The following is a 23503-nucleotide window of genomic DNA, read 5'->3' as shown; positions in this document are numbered from 1 at the left end:
GTCATGATCTTCAAACTCAATCCAAACAGCAATGCTAATAAAAACTAGCTGCAGAAATGCAAAAAGCACTGAGCTGTGCAAATGTAAATGACAAGCTTGCCAATCCATTAAAACTAATGGCCTACACTGTCCATGCAGCTCTGGTTGGATTCACATGCAAATTTGTATGCAAAGTGTTCAAGCACTTTGCAGGACATGATATCCATTAATATCAATTCACGTGTTATTCCAGTGGCAAGATACTCGCATCACATATTTCCTTTATGTGCTGAGGCTTACCTTGGAGCCTGCCATGCTTTGCCAATACTCTTACAAGGCCTACATACTTGCTGGTGTCAAGGACAGCAGATGAATCTAAGCGGTCGCTAAAAATTAAAGCCACATTTATGTTATTTTAAAAGTCAACTAACTGCTAAAAGAACAGCAACATCCATTTAATCACTTTACAAAAGCGCATCAGAAGACCTGAACTAATGTCGGCCTCTACGCTTCAGTTAGGATTTCTTTTTGAAGTCATATACAAGTTCACACGAAATTATATTCAAAGTGACTAGTAAAAGTCCAACACTATATATATATTGCATCACTCCATCTGCAAAGGATGCTTATGCTTTAAGTGATTCTAACCTTCATCACGAATACTGAAATACCCAAAAAGACATTTTTACTTGAAAAATCTAACAGGATTGGAAACCGAAGATACCTGAGAAATGGAGAGAATTTTATTTACACTACAATATAGAAAGGGAAGTGTTATCAAGCCTCATAAAACAGTCACCATCACCACTGTTGTGATATGGAGATATATAATCAATGGAAAAAAACCGTTGGTTCTAAGGACTAGAATGTCTTATCATACTTAAACAAAGACACCTTGCGGAACATAAGCTACAATTAATTAAAGAGCCTTATAATATGAAATTTCAAAAACACTGACGACAAAAGAATTTTTAAAAATGACAGTATATAATAGAGTAATATTCCATCTAGATAATCTATCAAGGTCTGTAGAGCAGAATAAATGTTGACAACTTGTTTTGGTGCCAGGATACTCACAATTCTTCTTTCAAGTTCAAGGCATCTTCTGCATTATCATGTCGACAGCATAAATTTATTAAAGCTGCATAACCACTGATAACCATGTCTGATTCATATTTTGCTTTCAATTCAAGGGCTTTTTGCATATTCTAAAATACAGCATAGAAGTGAAAAAGAAGAAATCAGTGTGAAGGTAAAAATGTCACATTTTTAGCTTTAATGTTCAGAGTTTAGAAAAAGTTAATAGTACTTTAAAAATAAATGGTTTCATGTTAACAACCTGACTCTGCCCCTTGGTATTTTTATTCACCTCTAAAAAGTGGGCAAGTCTTATACATGTAAGGGTTAAAAGATGTGTTATCTGTAATATAAAATGGCCACTGTTTATGCCAAATGTGATGTTTTAGGCTTTGTGTATGGTATTATTTTAAAAAGACTTCCAGATTAAGTAATTCCTAAATCAAACCCTAATCGCAGTCTAATTTCAGGATGCAGAATTATGTATCATTGAGAAGTTTCTCAGTTTAGTTTAGTATCCAAGTAATGTGAAGAAATATTTTACAATTTAACAGTAGCAGGTTATAATCATAAAGTTAGCCATGATATTTTTTCCTAAAACTACAAGCTTATGGCTCAATTATATTGAACTAGAAACTGACAAACAGTCTAGTGATATCCCACAAATTGCAGACATACACTAAAATGAACACCAAGTACAGCTGGACGCCCGCTGAAAAAAGGCAAGGGACCCTTTATCTCAGAAAGAGCTTTTTTCCAGCAGGAAAATGGAATTTCAATCCCTGCATTAACAACCTAGTAATATTTGACTTGCAAATGACTACTGCATGTATCAGTTGCTTGACAATCTAGATATAAGAGACCGGAGCCATGGCTTGAAAGGACATTTGGCATGTATGATAAACCTATCACGGCTGTTACTATCACTCACTTTGCAGATTATCGTAAACAAACTACAGCAACTGAAAACATGCCATTCAAGGTGTAGCTGAAATTAGTTAACCTTTCATTTAATTGCATTCTTTACAAGCCTGACATATAATGATCAATCGTAAAAATCATAAATATTATATTTGGTTTTTCTTACTGTTATCTATCAATAATTTTTTGCCTTAACAACATTTAAGTATTAAAACAAATGTTACCTCTTGGGAACAAAGCATTAATATGAGGTGCTTTAGGACATCTCTTATAGGTTTATCTTCAGCTTTTAATGTTTCAAGTCTAGACTCCAATTCAGATGACCTAAGTTGCATGGTCTACAGAAAAGAAAAAAGAAAAGAAAAATTTCCTGAAAAAGGAAATCTATCCCTTTTGTCACTCTTCCCTTTAAACTGACTTTCCTTTCTACTTTCCTAAATGTCATAAATGCTATCAGGGATATGAATTGGGAATCCATGGATGGACTCCAGAGGTTTACAAATCTCCTGAGATTATATGCAAATTTCTTAAATATGTTGATTTTTCTGAGATGGGAAACAGGTTTTACCAACTTCTCAGAGGTATACAAGATGATAAAAATGTTAGCAATCACTGGTTTTAAAAGTACACAATCCGGAATACTCATTAAATATGGTTACTATAGCATGTAGTACCTAGTCAAAATCCTACTTACTTTTTGAGAGTCTAAATTCTCACTGTCAACCAACATATAAGCATCCTAAAATTGAAATTCAAATTAGCACAGAATTAGAAAACACACGTAAAAACACATCAGCAAACATCAAAACTAAATTTTGTAAGTCTTACCTCATATTACTATTTTTCATCTTTCCAAAATTTTAGACATTCTTTTCATACTTTATTAATGTAATTAATGTTTTAAATATATTTATGAATATATAAATAGTATTTATGAACAATCAATGAAAAGCTTTGTTTTAATGGCTGTCACTGAAATAAATTTTTTTTCTGGCCAAAAGCATCATATTTAAATAAAATTTTAACATGCTATTATATATAAATTAAGCATTTTATCCAGTTGATTGCTATTTCACACACCTTAATCAATTCAGGAACATGGTAGCTATCCAGTAGATTACGAATGCCTCTGCAGATATTTTCAGGAATTTTTACATTCTGTGAGAAGGGAAGGGAGGGGGGGAAAAACCTGAGTTTTAGACAACTAAACTGAAATTTGTCTAACAGAAATTATCTCAGACATAATTTAAGTCTCCAACTCTTGCATGTCATTGAGAAGTGGTCTGGTTGTACTTAAAAGCAGCAATTTCAAATCTAATAGATACATGTCAGGCAGGACAGGCATTATATAGCAAAAAATGAAATGGTACCATCTCCTTCAGCTGATGGAAGTATTGTCTCAAACGCTCCTCCTTGGCCTGTACCTCTGAGTCACTCATGCTGTCAATCAAGTTATAAAGAAAATAGCCAACAGCTTCTGTGGAAAAAAAACAAGAGAAAGCATTCCACTAAAATTACCGAGACTGTCATGTTATCAAGATTAATTTATAAGAAATCATTTTGGTGTGAGATGTCACCCTGATGAGAGGCTCTGAAATGGCAACAATGATCACTGAGGCATAGAGATTATGTGGTTTGGGAGCACATATCTAACTGGTGAGTGAAAGGAATATTAATTATTTTCAAACCGAGTGACAGCTTTTCAGTACTGAATCTTACTTCAATCTATTTTTTTTCCACCACTCTGTGACAGAAGTGGTTCTGCCCAAGGCCTTACCCCTTTCCTGTCCAAATCACAAGTAATAAGAATAAATAAATGTCTTGTACACATTTCTATACTATTTTGTTTGTGGACAATATTTAGGGAAGCACATAAAATTAGAAAGGATTATTAAATGTTGAGTATAGAAAGTTAAAGAATTTTAACAAGCAGATACAGTAATCCTGTGGAGAGCTGCCTATTAGCCAATGAAAAACCAAGATTAACAAAGATGTTTTGTAACAACAGTAATTTTCCTTTGCATTCAAGCATAAAATGTATAGGGCCATGTTATAATAATACCTAGGATAGAAATGTAAACTTTCAAGAAGGGTACCATCTTACAGAAAACTATATATTCTAAACTTCATTATGTGAAAAATGAAAATCATTAAATGTCAAAACAATGTATTTGGGACAATAAATTGTATTTACGTGGAAATCCACAAGAACCTTCCCTATATTTTATGTTTAAAATTAACTACACCTGCAAAATATTAAAAGCACATAAATGCTAAGAATCACTGATTTTTAAGCCTATTTCCATAGGTGTTAGAAGAAACATTTCCCCAATATCTGAAAAGAAAAAGCCTCCCAACTCCATCTTTAGAAAAAATAATTGTAACAAAACCAAACACTTCAGATCTTAAAATGTTGTAATCAATATAAAGACTTATAACCAAATGTTTTCAAATTTCACTTCTAAAAATAAAGTGTTTACTGCTGTAATCCTCCTAACCCATCATTACACAGAAGAATGGATTTGTGGATAAGTTACAATCATCGAAATTGAAACGCTACCCGTTGGTCCTGGAGGCTCCTGGCAATAACGTCCATCCTTGTACAACAATTCTGTTATCTGGTAAGACAGAAAAATCGTGCATTGCAGCAAGAGAAGCAAACAAAAACAAATATAATCTGAAATTGAATTCTTGAAATAATAAAACCTCTCCCCAGTAAGGTATTATTCTATATCATAGTAATTCAAAACCACCCCCACCCGCCAAGGAGATTGTTTTGTTTTAAATAATAGGTTTGTCTTTTAAAAACAAAAACAAATCCATGTTGAAGGAAAACTGCAATGTTTTGTGAAATGCCACAAAGAAAGACTCTAAACTGATTTATAAATTGATATGTAAACATCACTTTGCATGAATTGTTATAAACAGAAAAGAGCTTATAGGAATTATTGACCAATATTATTCCTCATTATATTGTTTTTGGTCTTATTGACACTGCACTGGTTTCCTCATTTTGTATTACGTTTTACTGAAATACAAAGCAAAATATCCTGAACTGCTAAATGACTTACATTTTTTAGATATTTAATAACAATTTCCATTCCTCTTAATGAGACTAAAACAAAAGGGGTCTAAAGATTAAAGTGTCTATTCTCATGGATTCTTTTTTTTTTAAATTTCCAACTTTTATGTTAAGTTCAGGGGTACATGTGCAGGATGTGCAGGTTTGTTACATAGGTAAATGTGTGCCACGGTGGTTTGCTGCACAGATCATCCCATCACCCAGGTATTATGCCCAGCATTCATTAGCTGTTCTTCCTGATCCTCTCCCTCCTCCCATTGGATTCTTATCAGTTGAATTCACAAACACTAAAAGACACATATAACAATTATTTTTCAACATTAACTCTGTCAGCAAAATTTTAAAAGAAAACCAAATATAGGTTTCATGATAAAAATTATTACATAACCTATGGTATTGGCTTGTAACGTTAAAAACACCTTATGATTTCAATATGAGGGGGACTTACCTTGCTCCAAAGATTTATATTCATAGACCTGCAGAGGGCAGCAAAGGATTGAAAATAAGCCCAGGTTTAAAAAACATTAAGTTAAAATGCATACTTGTAATATGTACAGATCAAAGTATTAAAATTAATAAGTAAATAAATGTTTGCTGTATCAGGATGAATTTTCAGGATAAGGTAATATAGAAAGACTGACACTCACCCATTTCAAATATTCAAAATAGGCCAGGCCTGGTGGCTCAGACCTGCAATCCCAGCACTTTGGGAGGCCAAGGCAGGCAGATCATCTGAGGTCAGGAGTTTGAGACCAGCCTGGCCAACACGGTGAAACCCCGTCTCTACTAAAAATACAATAATTAGCCGGGCGTGTTGGTGGATGCCTGTAATCTAGGCTACTCGGGAGGCTGAGGCAGGAGAAATGCCTGAACCTGGGAGGCGGAGGTTGCAGTGAGCCGAGATCCCGCCACTGCATTCCAGCCTGGGCGACAGAGTGAGTCTCAAAGTGACTGCCCACAGATTGCTTGTTACTTGTCATGAAAAAAATAGTAACTACATAATGGAGAAATCCCAACACCTGGACCGGGTGGTCAAAACTAATGTGCCTTTAAATATAATTCCGTGAGAAGACAGAGTAACACTCATGTGGTCTTCCAGCAGGGGATAACTTGAAGCTATAAAGAATAAAATACAGTAAAATAAGATAAAAATTAGCTATCTTTTTCGGTTAGGCTACAAAGAGCTTTAATTCCAAGGAATTTTAACCTGCCAGTAGCCTACCACATTTGAAAAACAGGACAAGGAAAGTAGGGAAAAATCAGAGTTTGCAAGAAAGTGAGGCTAATATGCCAAAGTGCATAATATAAAGTGGTAAAACTTGGAATGGTTCCTTTGCTGTATCCTGGACCCATTTGGGCATTTGATGAATTCTGCTTCTCAACTAGGATTAATTTTGTCAGGTATATTATGGTGGTTATATTGTTCTATTTAAAATAAGTTCTGAGATATATACTAAAGTATTTATGGGTAGATGACAAAGATCCATAGTTAGTTTTAATAGTCCAGGAAAGAAAGAGAGAGAAGGGGAATGGTAAAACAGGACTGCCAAAATCTTGGCTGTTAAAGCTGGGGGATGGGTACATGGGAGCTGTACTTTAAAAAAATAAACACATATCATGTCCAGTCTAAATTTTGTACTTCTATTTTAACTCTCAGCATAATAAGCTGGGCTTCCTCTTTTTTTTTTCTTTTTTTTTTAGTTACTTTAACCATATATTTTTATCAAAGTATCAACTTACTGTCAAATAAAAAATAGTTAAGGCTGGGCGTGGTGACTCACACCTGTAATCCCAGCACTCTGAGAGGCTGAGGCGGGTGGATCACCTGAGGTCGAGAGTTCAAGACCAGCCTGACCAACATGGAGAAACCCCATCTCTACTAAAAATACAAAATTAACCAGGCGTGGTTGTGCATGCCAGTAATCCCAGCTACTCAGGAGGCTGAGGCAGGAGAATTGCTTGAACCCGGGAGGCGGAAATTGCTGTGAGCAGAGATCGCGCCATTGCACTCCAGCCTGGGCAACAAGAGTGAAACTCCATCTCAAAAAAAAAAAAATAGTTAGAATATTAAGTTCCCTCAAACTTGGCATGAAGTATCTAAGGAAGGCATGGAGATAAACTTTCAAAATTTCACATATACCTACAACAAATGAAAATGTCTAAAAGTACTGCCTTGAATGTGAAGCTTCATGGTGAATGGCACAGGTTTGAAACCAAAACAAAAATATACAGAATCCTTCAAAACTAGGTTATTGTAAGGAATAGTTACTAGTTACCAGTTACCAATCCAATGCAATCTGACTTCCGGCCCCAAATTCCACTGAAACTACTCATGCTAAAATTACCAATGATTTTAATTCAAAATTCAACTAACATCTTTTTGGTCCTCTTTGACTAAGTTTTGGAATTTGTGGTGTTGTTAGCCATTATCTGCTAGATGCTACTCAATCTCTTTCAGGAACTGTCCTTCCCTACGTGCCCCTTACAAGTGACCCAGACTTTGTACTAGGTCCTAAGTGCATTATATTTTTTATCTTAAAGACAATCCTGCATATAGGTATTTAAGTTCTTTGTTTCCCAGAAGAGGAAACAAATTTGGTAAGGCGATGTAAAATACCTTCAACTGGAAATTCCACAGTTCCCTCAAAGGATCCCATAAAGTGTGAATGATCTCCTAATGTTTCCTGTCTCCCTATACAGCTTTACCTGTATTATCCCCTTTGAATATATGTCAATCTTAACTTTATCATGTAAACCTTTCAATGGCTCGAAGCCATATGACTCAAGGTCCAAATATCCTAATTTAGAATGAGACTACTCACAAAGACCCCTGGGCTACCATTTTGGCTTTATTTCTTCTAATTATTTCATAGTTTCTTAAGCTACTACCAATCTACTTACACTTCCCCAGAACCACTGCTCTTTCAGCCTCAATGTCTCTGCCTGAAAAACCCTTCCCTTCCCCTCTATAAATTCAACATGCATCTCAGCAATTTCTCTCCAGCTCCTGCCCTGATTCATCCCTTCCCCAACCCTGGCAGAAGACAGAGTACCTTCTATAAACATTCACAGTTATGAAGACTAGTTTACAGTTGCTTTCTTATTTTCATACTGTGAACAACGCTGGGGTAGGAAGTTTCCCATTCATATTTGAACGGTCCATTATGTAGCATTCGTAGCCCTTGGCACACACTAATAAGAACTAATATTTTCTGGGCACTCACAAATGCATTAAACAGTTTTCTAAGCACTTTGACTTATTTAATGGTCATAACATCTTCACTTTAAGCACAATTATCAGAACCATTATAAAGATGAAGAAACTGAGGAGCAAAGTAGTTTTAAAACTTATGCAGGCGTTTTCTGAGTAAGCTGTGGATGCGAGACTAACAATTTCCATCTAAATTTGCTCCTTTCCAATACCCCACTGCAATAAAAAGATTTTTTTCAATGACACATAAAATAACTGGGAAGTACATGTAACTAGAAATAAATATTACAGACAGAGAAGTGGTAACCAATTTAGTAGTAAAGAGAATGTCAAATCTCAAGACATCAGTGAAGAAATCTAGAACCAAACTTATACAATAGAATCTCCATTACCAAGGTAGAAGAAAGGAAACTACACTCAGAAGGTCCCTTAGATCCTCTCCCTCAGCTGGGAGGCTACAACCCTCCCTCCAACAGCAGCAGCAGACATCTGGAGGATTCTTCTCTGGAGGGTAAAACAGTCAATCCCTGGAGAACTGAGAATTAAGTAACTATACATTCTACACGATAAACACAGGAGTCTCTAGTACTCTCCCTCATGCGGTGTCCTGGAAGACGTTTCATTGGGGAATGCCCCATCCTATGAGGAAAGACACAAAGATACAATGACAATCTCAACAGCCACTCAGCTATCCCGAGAACAAGGCACCAAGTCAACACACCCTACTAACAAACTCAGAGCTTCGGATGGCTTTTTGCATTTCCTACTTTTAAGGATTCCCAGATATTTAGGGGCGAAAAAAGGAAAACAGTTTACACACACACAAACTTGAAGACAGTAGACAATAAGCACGAAGAAGGAAGCCTTGCAAAACACTATTACTGGCCGGGCACGGTGGCTCACGCCTGTAATCCCAGCACTTTGGGAGGCCGAGGCGGGCGGATCATGAGGTCAGGAGATCGAGACCATCCTGACTAACACGTGAAACCCCGTCTCTACTAAAAATACAAAAAATTAGCCGGGTGTGGTGGCAGGCGCCTGTAGTCCCCGCCACTCAGAAGGCTGAGGCAGGAGAATGGTGTGAACTCGGGAGGCGGAGCTTACAGTGAGCCGAGATCGCACCACTGCACTCCGGCCTGGGCAACAGAGCAACAGAGCGAGACTCTGTCTCAAAAAAAAACAAACAAACTATATTTCCTACGAGAGGCCAGGTGCGGGGTGGCTCACACCTATAATCCAAGCACTTTGCAAGGCTGAGACTCACAAGCTTGAGCTCACAAGTTCAAGACCAGCCTGGTTAACATGGAGCAACTCCATCTCTGCAAAAGATACAAAAATTAGCCAGGCGTGGTGGCACACACCTGTAGTCAAAGCTACTTGGGAGGCTGAGGCAGGAGAATTGCTTGAACTTGGGAGGCAGAGGTTGCAGTGAGCCAAGATCGCACCACTGCACTCTAGCCTGGGTGATAGAGCCAGACCTTGTCTCAAAAAAAAAAAAAAAAAAAAAAAAAGGCCTATGAGAGATAAAGACTTGATATCTATGAGACAGTAATATGTTATTTTACAAAAGAAACACTTTGAGAATGCAAAAGAGATTTTGGAAATAAAAAAGGGATAGCAGAAACAAAAAATTCAACAGAAGAGGCAGAAGATAGGGTTGAAGAAATATCACAGAAAGTGGAACCTAAGAACCAAGAAAAGCAAAGTAGGAGAAAAAAAGAAAGCACCAGTCTAAGAGTTTCAGAAAGAGAGAAAAAATTATTTCTAAAACTAAAATTTTCCAGAGCTGAGGGATATAAATGGCCAAATTAAAAGGAGCCACTGAGCATGCAGCACAATTGACAAAATATGAAAAAAAAACCAAAACAAATAAACTCATACATAAGGTTGCTCTATAGTGAAACGTCATAATATTAGTGGTCAAGAGATTCTTCTCAAGTTCCAGAAGATTCTAGAAATTTCCAAAAATCATTCTAGAAATTCCAGAATACTAATGATAAAATGAAGATATACAAATTTCCAGAGATAAATAAGTTGCTTAATTGTCAAATGTCAAAACAATAGAGATAAAGGAAAGATTCTACAAACTTTCAGAGGGTGTTCTATAAAAAGAAGTTACATATAAAGGGTAAGGAATCAGAATGGCTTAAATCTTTCAACAGTAACACTGTAAAGAAAACATGGAGCAATACCTTCAAAATTATAAACAAAAATTATTTCCAACTCAGAATTCTATACGTAGGCAAACTATCAATCCTATCTGAGGCTAGAATACAGGTATTCAAGGTCTCAAAAAATTTACCTTCCATATGCTTTTCTCGAGAAGCTACTCGAGAAGGTTGTCCTCTATAAAAAGACTAAACTAAGAAAAATGAAGAGTATCAGATACAGAAAGCAAAAAGATTCAACTTGGAAGAAAAGAACAAAAGAGAATCTCCTGGATGAAAATGTAGTGAGAACCCAGTGAAGGAAAGCAACTAACCAGTCCAGAGTGTGGACCCTCACCACCAAGGTCTCTGTCACTATATCTCTTTTTTAACCTAAGGTAACAATGGATCTACATTATCTGTGTTGTTTTGACCATGTAATGATACAATACTTCCTCGGCCTTTCATGCCCTGCTGCTTGGACAGACTGAGAACATTCATTTCACCCACAAAAGTGTTCTACTCTGACACATTCCTGAAAGTTTGAGGAAGTGAGTTTAGGTGCAGAACACATTTACGTATCTGTAGATACTTCTGCCAGATGCCTGGTATTTAGCCATAGACTTCTCAAATGTGGTAAATTCATCCTCTTTCTCAGGACTCACTCACACATGACCTTCCCCACTGACTTCGCTAGAAGGGTCTTTTGTAAACTTTTAGGAAAACTGAAGCCAGACCCTAACCCAGAGACTATTCAGTCTATATTTCCTGGCAGTGTTGCTTCTTCCTTATTACCAGATTTCTGTTTGTTAATCAGTCTTTCAAAACTAAATTATATATTGCTTGGGGGTTAGATAAAAGTGGCCTGATTACTTAGGGAAGCAAGGGAATGATATACACAAGCCTCAACAGCAGGCACCTCAACAGCAGAGGAAGGCATCATGGGATTGAGAATGAGCACACAAGAGGCTTTTAGGATCCCACTGACATTCTATGTCCTGGTCTCAGAGGTGGGTACCATGTATTTGATTTATCTTTTTTATATGGTACATTTAAGTTTTAGATATGCCTCTGAATGTATATACAGTTCATAATAAAAAAGAAAAAATTAAATTTCCAGGTTCTCCAAAGGAATAAAATAATGAAGTAATTTTGAACCCAGGCAGTTTGGCTATGAGCTTTGGCATTTGCTATTTGATAAACTAACAAATTTTAGGTAGAACTCATTTAAGTCAGGGTTCTACATTTTATTGATCTTTTACATACCATGTGATCGTGGCAAGTTAATTAACATTTCAATGTCTCCATTGTCTAATACAAACAATGGAACGACAAACTCTTGTCTTCTCTTCTGCCCACAACCAAATGAAGTTTGTGAGGAAGCGGCATTTAAGAAAAGACATTGTTTTCTCTACACCTAATTCCATTTACACTTTTCTTCCTGTTTGAAGAACAAGTTTGGAGAAAAGGTTAACCCTGTATGTCTGTTGAGATCCAATTTCAGCTTTCAAGTGAGATTTTTCTAGCAGGATAACAGAATTTTAAAGAAAAATATTGCCAAATCATGAAGAACAGTAACATTCTACTGCTATTACAGACAGAGGAGTCTACAAACTCCGGACAACTCTAACAGTACTTTTGTAAATTTCATACAGCACTATGAATAGCCCCCAAATGGTTTCTAAATGAGAATACTATTTTCAAAACTTTTAAATTCTCCTTTAAAGACACAGATAGGAGGCCAGGCGCGGTGGCTCACACCTGTAATCCCAGCACTCTGGGAGGCCAAGGTGGGAGGATCACGAGGTCAGGAGATCAAGACCATCCTGGCTAACATGGTGAAACCCCGTCTCTACTAAAAAATACAAAAAACTAGCCGGGCGAGATGGCAGGCGCCTGTAGTCCCAGCTAATCGGGAGGCTGAGGCAGGAGAATGGCATAAACCCGGGAAGTGGAGCTTACGGTGAGCCAAGATCCGGCCACTGCACTCCAGCCTGGGCGACAGAGTGAGACTCCGTCTCAAAAAAAAAAAAAAAAAAAAAAAAAAAGACACAGATAGGGCCTACTAAAAAAAGACACTTTCAAAGTATTGACAAAGCAGTACAGCCATTTAGATACTCTTCTTTCTACTGTACATACTAAAAAAACAGGGACACTGAAATGTTCATTAGCTTGCCATGATCCCATAGCATGTAAAATATAAATGAAATGTAGAACCTGGACTTAAATGAGTTATATCTAAAAGCCTGTGATCTTAACCAGCTTTAACTTTATTAAACACGGTCTCTCTTCCATTTGCCTAATGTATGTATGTACATTCCTCCCATCCCTTCCCCCAACTTTCTTCTCTTTGTATAACATTTCTGTGTTATCTCTGAGAGCTCATACTACCATATATGCATTCAATTTCCATTTCCTACTAAACTGGTTTTTTTAAAAAACCCACAAAATATTTTATTTCATATAACATTTAAGGCAGAGCAAAATCAGATATATTCAACCTTCTTTCCTCCAGGCCACCATCATGAACGACACCATAACTATCCGCACTAGAAAGTTCATGACCAACCGACTACTTCAGAGGAAACAAATGGTCATTGATGTCCTTCACCCCGAGAAGGCAACACTGCCTAAGACAGAAATTTGGGAAAAACTAGCCAAAATGTACAAGACCACACCGGATGTCATCTTTGTTATTTGGATTCAGAACTCATTTTGGTGGTGGCAAGACAACTGGCTTTGGCATGATTTATGACTCCTTGGATTATGCAAATAAAAATGAACCCAAACATAAGACTTGCAAGACATGGTCTGTATGAGAAGCAAAAGACCTCAAGAAAGCAACGAAAGGAACCCAAGAACAGAATGAAGAAAGTCGGGGGACTGCAAAGGCCAATGTTGGTGCTGGTAATAAGCGAGCTGGAGATTAGATCACAGCCGAAAGAGTAAAGGTGCTGCAGTAAAAGGCTACCTGTGTCCATTTTTTGATTTTTCACGAGCAGATTAATAAACTAAAAATTTTCAAAAAATAAAAAAAAGAAAAAAAGAATATGGTGTTAGGCAAGAAAAATAATCACGCTGCATGCTGGCGGCAACCCAGGAAGTTCAGCTTACACATGTGAGGGCAGAAAGGGTTAAAATCAAAGAGCCAGGCTGGTCTTGAACTGCTGGGTTCAAGCTGATTCTCCAGCCTCAGCATCCCAAAGTGCTGGGATTATACAGGTATGAGCCGCACCCCCAGTCTCAAAATGTGAATTCTAACAATGAAATATATATCCAAATTTCCTTTAGGTTTAGCTAAAGTGACTGTGGTATCTAATTATAATGTTCTTTAACTTTTTAGATTTTGGATTAACTCTGAATGATTATTTTTAGCAATTATTTTTGGCAAGAGATTCACTTTTGGTGAATCTCTTATAAGCTAATCATTGTAGGAGTTGTAGGTAGTTAACCTTGGCTCTACGGGCAATGTAAATCAATGCCAGTAAGTTTTCTCCTAGTCACTCAGCCAATTCTAAAGTTGCTAGAGTACAGTGGGACCCTCAGGAGCACAACAGGTGACTGTTTCAATAACTATACTGACAAAGGGATTTTTAAATATACTAGTTAATTTGACATCAAACAAAAACATACACTGGCTACATTAATGCCAAGATAATGAATTGCAATTACATCAATTACATTTTGAATTTTTAGTAGTTTTCGGAGTAGAAGAAAAAGAAAGAAATCACCTGTAGTCACACAAGTGCTCTCAATTATGCACATATTCTTATGAAAAATGCCAAGTTACCACAACCTAAAAATTTTTCTTTATCTACAGTAAGAAAAATTAACCAATAGTATACAGTTTTAGGACCTACATGTTGAAATATGTTCCTGGAAGGAATCCGCTTAAACTTATTTTTACTATGTCAAGAATAAAGATGGATTTGTAACTGTGCAAACACGGGAGGCTCCTGGGTAATGTCCCCTTTGTTAAACATATTTTAACATTTTATCTAACTCTAAAGTGGAAAGTTAAAAAAATGATCAATCTGTGGCTATTTTTAAACCCAGGAATCAATTAAAAATTTTAGATGCTAACAAATAGGGAAAGCACCAAAAAGGATGTAAGTCAGGGGAGAAGCAAAGCACCTAGCCTGGTGTGGTTTAAAGATAAGGTAACCTTTCCAGTATTTTTCAATGTATCTTTTCAAATAAAAATATAAATAATCTGAAAGCATAGATAAATTCAGTTATAGTATATATAATCCAATCACTAAAAACAAAACAAAGACACCAAGATTCTCAGAGCTTCTAGCTGGGCTTCTTCCACCACAATAGTATCAAAACTCTTCTCTTAAAGATACTCAATAATGGTCAGGCCAGTGGTTCATTCCTGTAATCTCAGTACTTTGGGAGGCCAACACTGAAGGTTCGCTTGAGCCCAGGAGTTTGACAGCACTCCGGGCAACATAGCGAGACCTCATCTCCATTAAAAAAAAAAAAAAAAAACTCAATAACTTTTCCAAATACCAAACTGAACACCCTCTTTCTATAGGGCTATCTCTCCTCCATCTCTGCAGCTTGCAACACTGACTACAAACTCCTCTGACTCCTTCCAGTAACCATCCAAGATCTTATCCTTACATTTCTCTCTCATCTCTGCAATAAGGTTAAAAAAAAAATCATGTATTTCACGAGATAGTGTATAGATAAATATCCCTCAAATGCAACACCTTATAAATTGACAAGAAAAACTGTATGACCTAGTAGAAAACTGGCAAAGAATTTAAATAGGCATTTCATAGAAGAAATCCAAATGGCCAATAAGTATGTTCTAACCCTGCTTAATAGTTAGGAAGATGCAAATTGAAAATTATACGTTGAGATGTCATTTCTCATCCATCAGCTAGGCCAAAATTAAAAAGCATTATAATGTCTAATACCTGTATGTTTGCAGGAAGTGGGTACTCTTATATATTGCTGGTAGAAGTGTGAATTGCTAATCTAAGTATGAGCTAATACAACTTTTTCTGGAAAGTAGTATGGTAGTAGCTATTAAAATAAAGAATACATACACTCTTGAAAACAGATGTCTCTTTTTCACATTCTAGCCATTGAGGGGGAAAAAACTAATGTATATATAATACATATACACATGCATGCATGTGCACAAACACACATATATATGGACATAATATTTAATGTACCACTTTGTTTTGGTAGTGGCAAAAATTAGAAGCAATCTGAGTCCATTAATAAAGGAGTGATTGAAAATTTATGGTATAGCCATACCATGGAATCCTCTCCAGATATTAATAAACACTTAGATTTATATCAGTAGACCAAGAGGTGTTCATTGAAGTATTGTTAAGTGCAAAATAAAGATAAGGAGTAGTATGTAAAGTATGATATACTACTTTTGTTTAAACAAAACAAAACTTCAAACACCTCTTACAAGTTTCTGCTTCTATACAGAGAAAAGCATGGAAGGATACACTCCAGGCTCTTATTTGGCTTCCACCATAAGGGTTTTTATAGGGAGAGGGAAAGTACTTCATGAACTCCATTAAATTATAGTCATAATTTTATAATATGCATCTTTTGCGGGGAAAATTGAACCATAGCTTTCAACAAATTCTCAAAGGGATCAATGAATCAAAAAAGATTTGGGCGGCAGATGCAGTGGCTCACACTTGTAATCCCAGCACTTTGGAAGGCAGAGGTGGGATCACCACCTGAGGCCAGAAGTTCAAGACCAGCCTGGGCAACATGGTGAGACTCCATCTCCACAAAAAAATTTTAAAATTAGCTGGGCGTGGTAGTGCACACTTGTAGTCTCAGCTAAATGGGAGCCTGAAGCAGGAGGATTACTCGAGCTCAGGAGATGGAGGCTGCAATGAGCCATGTTCGTACCACTGCACTGCAGCCTGGGTGACAGAGCAAGATTCTGTCTCAAAAAAAAAAAAAAGAAAAATAAAAGAAAAGAAAACTATGAATCACTGTGCTATATTGCTTCTCTCAACAGAACAGCCTGGGCAACACAGTGAGATCCCATCACCACAAAAAAATTTTAAAACTCAGCCAGGCATGGTGGCATGCGCCCATACTCCCAGCTGCTTAGGAGGGTAAGATGTGAGGATCGCTTGAGCCCGGGAGGTAAATGCTGCAGTAGGTTGTGATTGCACCACTGCACTCCAACCTTGGGGACAGAGCGAGACCTTATCTCAAAAAAAGAAACTCATCCTTGTGTTAACTACCAATAACTAATTCAACAAGGATTACCCATGGCTGCTAAAACCAAGGACGGAAAAGTAATGGAAAAACAGGGTAGACACAGTCTCAAATTATCACCCCATAGTATTCTTAGTAATTACAAACTGGATGAGGTGCCTCTGCAAGAGAGATGTGCGAATCACCATCTTAACCAAGTGATCAAACTTAGGTAATGGCATCATTATTGCACACCTGCCTTTATATCTGTTGATGTGATACAATATAAGATGTGCCCATCACCTATGGAGTATTCTTGCTAAAAATGCTTAATCTGAGTCTCATCATGGGGAAAAACAAAAATCAGAAAAATACAAAATGTGGAAGAGACATTCCAGCCTAGGCTCTTCAAAAAAAAAAAAAGCCAGAGTTACTAAAAAACAAACAGGCCGGGCGCGGTGGCTCAAGCCTGTAATCCCAGCACTTTGGGAGGCCGAGACGGGCGGATCACGAGGTCAGGAGATTGAGACCATCCTGGCTAACATGGTGAAACCCCGTCTCTACTAAAAAATACAAAAAACTAGCCAGGCGAGGTGGTGGGCGTCTGTGGTCCCAGCTACTCTGGAGGGTGAGGCAGGAGAATGGCGTAAACCCGGGAGGGGGAGCTTGCAGTGAGCTGAGATCCGGCCACTGCACTCCAGCCTGGGCGACAGAGCGAGACTCCGTCTCAAAAACAAACAAACAAACAAACAAACAAACAAACAAAAAAAGGTAAGGAAATTGTTCTGAATTAAGATAATAAAGAGATGCAGCAATCAAATCCAATGCATCAATTTAATTGACTCCTCAGTCAAAAAGTGAAATATCTATAAAGGAAACTTGTTAAAGTGGGAAAATCTGAACATGGACTACATATATCAGATGGTGGTACGGTATTGTTAATTTTTTTTTTTTTTTTTTTTTTTTGAGACAGAGTCTCGCTCTGTCGCCCAGGCTGGAGTGCAGTGGCGTGATCTCAGCTGACTGCAAGCTCTGCCTCCTGGGTTTACGCCAGTCTCCTGCCTCAGCCTCCCGAGTAGCTGGGACTACAGGCGCCCGCCACCTCGCCCAGCTAGTTTTTTGTATTTTTTAGTAGAGACGGGGTTTCACCGTGTTAGCCAGGATGGTCTCGATCTCCTGACCTCGTGATCCGCCCGTCTCGGCCTCCCAAAGTGCTGGGATTACAGGCTTGAGCCGCCGCGCCCGGCCAAGATGACTTTATTCTTAAGAGAAATAAAATATGCTGAAAGATCCAGTGTCATAATGTCTACAACTTCAAGTGGCTCAGCCAAAAAGAAAAAAACGTGTGTGTGTGTGTGTGTGTGTAGGTACTTTCTGTGTAGAGAAAGAGGGTATGAGAGAAAGTAAACATGGCAAAATATTAACAACTGGCAAATCTACACAAAGGGTAACATGGAGGATGGGCACGGTGGCTCATGCCTATAATCCCAGCACTTTGGGAGGCCAAGGCAGGTGAATCGCCTGAGGTGAGGAGTTTGAGACCAGCCTGGCCAACATGGTGAAACCCCACCTCTACTAAAAATACAAATCTTAGCCGGGCATGGTGGTGGGCACCTGTAGTCCCAGCTACTCAGGAGGCTGAGGCAGGAGAATCACCTGAACCCAGGAGGCGGAGGTTGCAGTGAGCTGGGATCACACCACTGCATCATCACAGCCTGGGCGACAGAGGAAGACTCTGTCTCAAAAAAATAAATCAGATAAAAAAGGGTAGTACGGGAGTATTTCCTTTCACTATTCTTTCAGTTTTTCTTTATGTTTATCTATTTTCAAAATAACAAAATTGGAAGGGCAAGGTCATTAACATTCTCTGAGCACACAGAAGGGGAGAATGATACTTTACTGAATAAAAGTCACCTTGTAATTAAATGCTCAAACAATAAGCTGAACATACATATGCAAATTTGTCTGTAACTCCAACTTGCCATTTTGAAACAGGACTTTCTTCCTGGAAACAGGATCTTTACCAAACCTGTGTGCATTTCTTGGAAAAGATGATACAAAGCTGCCTAAATTTAATTCAATGACTTAAAAGGAAAAATTAAATAGGCAAAGGTTATTTCAGGTAAACTGAATGTACACTGAAAGATAAGAATAGCTGTATTTTTCCACACGCAGTAAGTCAAAAGGACAGGAGAATTCAGTCCATATTCAGGCAAGGAACATTTAAGTTCATCATCTTACCTCCTAAAGCCTAGCAGTAGGCTACTTCTTATAGAATGCAGCGAGAGAGGCAATGTATTTGATTCCACTGCAAAAGAAAATGACCATCATTAAATCTCAGACCAAACAAATTAAAAAACCCTGCATTATCAAATTGAAAACCTTTTAGTTTTCATTTTGGAAATTGTATTTAAAAAATAAAAAATGTTTTCATACAAAATTAAACAATGCAGTAATATATATCTGCAATATAAGCTACCCTTTTAATGTATTTTTAAATTTCATGAATACATACAACTAATCAATTTATAAATATCCTTTCCTATAAATGGCAATTACTAATATACCAGCAGACTCAGAGTCAGCCTGGTACACATACTGAGGCTGTATGTTGTTGGACATGGTGGCACCATGAAGAGAGAGATTGTAATACCCTACAGGACTTTTGTTCTTTAAAGATAGTAGATGAGAGGAAAAATTCTTTTCTCAGAGAGGTGTTGGGTTCTGTTGAACCATTCATACTTTCTCATTTCATTTTTCACTATGATCAAGGACCTGCACTCACAGAAGAGTAACCACCTAAAGTAATAATAAAACAGGCCACATGTCTGTTATGTAATTGACTTATATTGATCTTTCACTTTTCTGAGTATTTGTTTGCTCTACTACTCATTTTGACAATTTAACAGTCTACAACCTTGTATGTTTCAATGCCGACATTATAAGCCTGATTTGCCATTGTGTAAGAATCACACCTTACACTGACTCTTCACATAACCCTTGCCAAACTAGCAAGGGATGAGATCACAGTAGGCATTCCCTGAATTTATTTTTCCCTGCAATTGTATTAAAATGGAACCATGTTATATATAAGTAATTGAGTTAATCTTTTCACTATAACGGTAATGTGGCTATTGAATAGTACAAAAAGGATGGGATTAGAGAGGAATTCATAGTAGAAGCAAATTCTGAAGACAATAAATACAGTTTAAATGAAGGTTAAGATACCTGGTTTCATTAAAGAAAAATCCCATGGGAAAAGTCATGGTCCATTTTCAGTGTTCATCTCCCCAAAAGTAACAAATTAACCCACACACGTAAGGAGAATTGTTTTATATCAGCTGCTATACTCCTTGAACAAGGAGCCTAAGTTTCTCAGTGCTTTTACAGCATTTGAAAATCTAAGTCATTTTTAAAATGACCTGCACTGAGTCACTCAAGGAATTTTAAAGGGAACACAACCACATGCCTCTTGCAACTTTGAATTTTATATGATCAAATTAATCTTCCATGCCTACAAACACAAGTGGGAAAACGTTCTCTACTACTACAAAATGTAATCAAGATAATCCATTTACTCTTCTCTACTACCTGACATTTCCTGTGAGGTAGTAACCAGTAGAGCATTCCTAAGAGCTGCCTAAAGCACATACCAGCAATTATAGAACGAACAGCTCTTCAAAGACTTGGAAATCAAAGCTGGAGGGGAAGGCACTGACAGGAAAAGCTCAAATACTTGGCAAACTTCTTGGCATTTTTCTTTTTCAAATCTAATAAACAACCTCTTGAAAATTCATTTTTATACTATTCAAAATAGTATTCTACAGAATACTGTCAAGTTTTTATTCATTAAAAAGGTGACTAGAAACATCTCAGCTGGAAGGCTGCTGACAAAAAGCATCTAGTTTCCTTAGCAACAAACAAGCCTGAAAAATCAAGAGGTTGACAACGAAGTGGAATGGATGATATGATAAAAGGAAAAGGCAGCTCTCGTGGATCCACCTCGTGAGCCCAGATTCCTTTCTCGTCAGTATGGAAAATCTATGTGTTATACAGAGTGGAAGGCAAAATCAATACACTCAGATAGCAGCCAGCAATAATACTCAGTATTTGACTCAAATAACTACAACAGTCACCATTTTTCATGCTGGACACTTTGTCTTTCCCTTACAATATTACAACAAATATTCTAAGTGACATTCACAAGTAATACATACCAATAACCCGGTTTGTATAAAGCTTCCACCTATACAATTTGAATATAACATTAATGAGAGCTTAACTGTTAACATTTTAGGGAACTAAAAGTTAATGTATGTCTATGTTTTGTTTGTAAATGACATATTTTTCAGAAGATCTGAAAAACTGTAAAGCAACACCATGGACATGTTAAAAAATAAGGTCTCTTAAGAATGTCTTATTTATTAATTAAAAATAAAATGCAGGTAAGGCACAGTGGCTCACACCTGTAATCCCAGCACTTTGGGAGGCTGAGGAAGGTGGATCACTTGTGATCAGGAGTTCGAGACCAGCCTACCCAACAAGGTGAAACCCTGTCTCTACAAAAAATACAAAAAATTAGCTGGGCATGGTGGCACGTGCCTATAATCCCAGCTACTTGGGAGGCTGAGGCAGGAGAATCGCTTGAACCCAGGAGGCGGAGGATGCAGTGAGCCGAGTTTGCGCCACTGCATTCCAGCCTAAGTGACAGAGTGAGACTGTGTCTCACAAATAAATAAAATAAAATAAAGTGCAGTATGGTGAAAAGAACAAAGTTAAAGTCTGAACATCTTACTTCTGGTTCAAATCACTAACCTTGGGCAAATCATTTAACTTCTCTACGCCTTTAGTCATCTATCAATGGAGATAATTTTATTAACATGTGATAAGCATTATAAAGCACCCTAGCATTTAAAAATGTTTAGTAAACATTTGCTGTGTTTTTGTTAATGAAGACTAGAAGTCTTTGTAATAGATGTTAGTTTAAAAAACACTTCAGAAACAATATCACATTTGATTTTCACAACTCCCCCAAGTTGGGTAGTACTACCCTAAAAAGTGAAGCAGAGAGGTTAGAAGACTTCTTCTAAATCACATAATCGGTGGCCAAATTATAAAGAATATCCACATCTTCAGGGTCTCCAGTCCAGCCTTCAGTCTAACACCATATTACATAAAATATTCAATGTCCTTACAACATTAAAATTACTTACAAATTATCCACAAGTTCAGCTCATAAACCGTTTTATCAGTCTGGCTTTAATAAAACATATAAAACCTTCCTTGCTTTCATTGCATGAATCACCCTGCATGCCCTCAATAGTAACTAAATCTATCAAGTTTACTGCTAATGTTGTATACTTACAAAATGATAATACAAAGTCTAAGTTCCCATTTATTGCTTCGCTTCTCAATTCAGCTTGAGAAAACGTATCACTATCAGACAGACATCCATTTTCCTGGAGATAAAGCATATATCAATGAGAATACATCTCAGCTAACAATATTTTGATATGCCAAAGTTCCTGTCTTCCTGATTCTTTGACTCACCACATTCTCTGATTTTCTAGAAAAATACATAAGCTCAGAAATTGAATTTTAGCAAAAATTTAAAGATGACATTCCAACATTCGAAATTAAATGCTCATCTTCAAATACAGATGATCTGATGCCTTTAGAGGGCCTTACTTCTGGGATAAGTTTACTAGTGAGGATACTAGAACAATTCTCCCATTCAAGACAAAACAAAAATTCAATGGATTAACCTAAAATATTCTAGGGCATACAGTTTGGCCAGGATCAAATTTAATTTAATTTAACTCAGAGGCTCATCACTTGTCCCAACATCACTTGTTTAACAATTTAAATATATGAGTCAAAATTGAGCTCAAATACATTTGTTGAATCATTTTATTATAGTGTATTAAAAAAACCACCTAATCAGCAATAAGCAATGATAAAAAATAAATTATGGCATACCCATACAATGAAACAGCAAACATAAAATACATTTTGTGGAATTAAATACTGTTATGAAAAGGTATCCAACGAAAAAGACTTCATCATGACACAAATATGAGAGAAATGTAATTTTCCTTCAGGTCTCTAGTAGGCCAGAAACAGAGACTTTTAGGGGGAGTTTGAAAGTAATGAAGCCAAAGAGAAGTTTTTTTTTTAAAAGGAAAATAAGAATGTTCTTTCTTTTTATTAAACTGTAGCCTCTGTCAAGTTAGGTGGGTAATAGGAACAGTATAATAAGAGTTGCCTGATAATATGAACAGTATACTTTTTTGCTAGAAGAGATTTCTCCAGCCTATTATACATCTGAAAGAATATACATGCTTAGCAATGACTATCTCAAGGAACTATGGACAGATTGTACAGCCCTACCACTTACTCGTATTCTCTAATTTATCAACAAACATTTATTATGTAATTTCTGAAAATTGATGAAAAAATGTACTTTTTAATGTACAGCTGAAGACAAAAGGCATTATCAGGCCGGGCGCAGTGGCTCACACCTGTAATGCCAGCACTTTGGGAGGCCTAGGCAGGCTGATCACCTAAGATTAGGAGTTTGAGACCAGCCTGGCCAACATGGTGAAATCCCATCTCTACTAAAAATACAAAAATTAGCCGGGTGTGGTGGTGGGTGCTTGTAATCCCAGCTACTTGGGAGGCTGAGGCAGAAGAATCACTTGAACCCGGTAGGCAGAGGAGGTTGCAGTGAGCCCAGATTGCACCACTGCACTCTAGCCTGGGCGACAGAGCGAGACTCTGCCTCAAAAAAAAAAAAAAGAAAAAAGAAAAAAAGAAAAAAGAAAAAAAAGCAGATCAATAATACTGTGGGTTCTATTAAACACTTAACAGAGTAGTTGTTTTCAAGCCCAA

At 37.1% G+C, this 23503-nt stretch overlaps 1 protein-coding gene and 1 pseudogene across 1 annotated transcript in view; one reads left to right on the top strand and one right to left on the bottom strand.

Moving 5' to 3' along the window:
* The window catches only part of LRPPRC (leucine rich pentatricopeptide repeat containing), a 117915-nt gene that overhangs the window by 59059 nt on the left and 35353 nt on the right, over positions 1-23503 (bottom strand). The window contains exons 13-22 of the mRNA XM_015112262.3: positions 21978-22071; positions 18854-18920; positions 5508-5535; positions 4538-4595; positions 3348-3454; positions 3058-3135; positions 2672-2716; positions 2202-2315; positions 1057-1187; positions 280-365 (exon numbers count right to left, since the gene is read on the bottom strand). Coding sequence (XP_014967748.3) covers positions 280-365; positions 1057-1187; positions 2202-2315; positions 2672-2716; positions 3058-3135; positions 3348-3454; positions 4538-4595; positions 5508-5535; positions 18854-18920; positions 21978-22071 — 808 coding nt within the window. The remainder of the gene's footprint in view (positions 1-279; positions 366-1056; positions 1188-2201; positions 2316-2671; positions 2717-3057; positions 3136-3347; positions 3455-4537; positions 4596-5507; positions 5536-18853; positions 18921-21977; positions 22072-23503) is intronic.
* On the top strand, positions 12830-13466 carry LOC713808 (small ribosomal subunit protein eS24 pseudogene; annotated as a pseudogene).

Source organism: Macaca mulatta, chromosome 13 (assembly GCF_049350105.2).
Source record: "Macaca mulatta isolate MMU2019108-1 chromosome 13, T2T-MMU8v2.0, whole genome shotgun sequence".
In the NCBI taxonomy this organism is placed as follows: Eukaryota; Metazoa; Chordata; class Mammalia; order Primates; family Cercopithecidae; genus Macaca; species Macaca mulatta.
The sequence above is the reverse complement of the archived record's forward strand: the minus strand, read 5'-3'. Positions and strand labels throughout refer to the sequence as shown.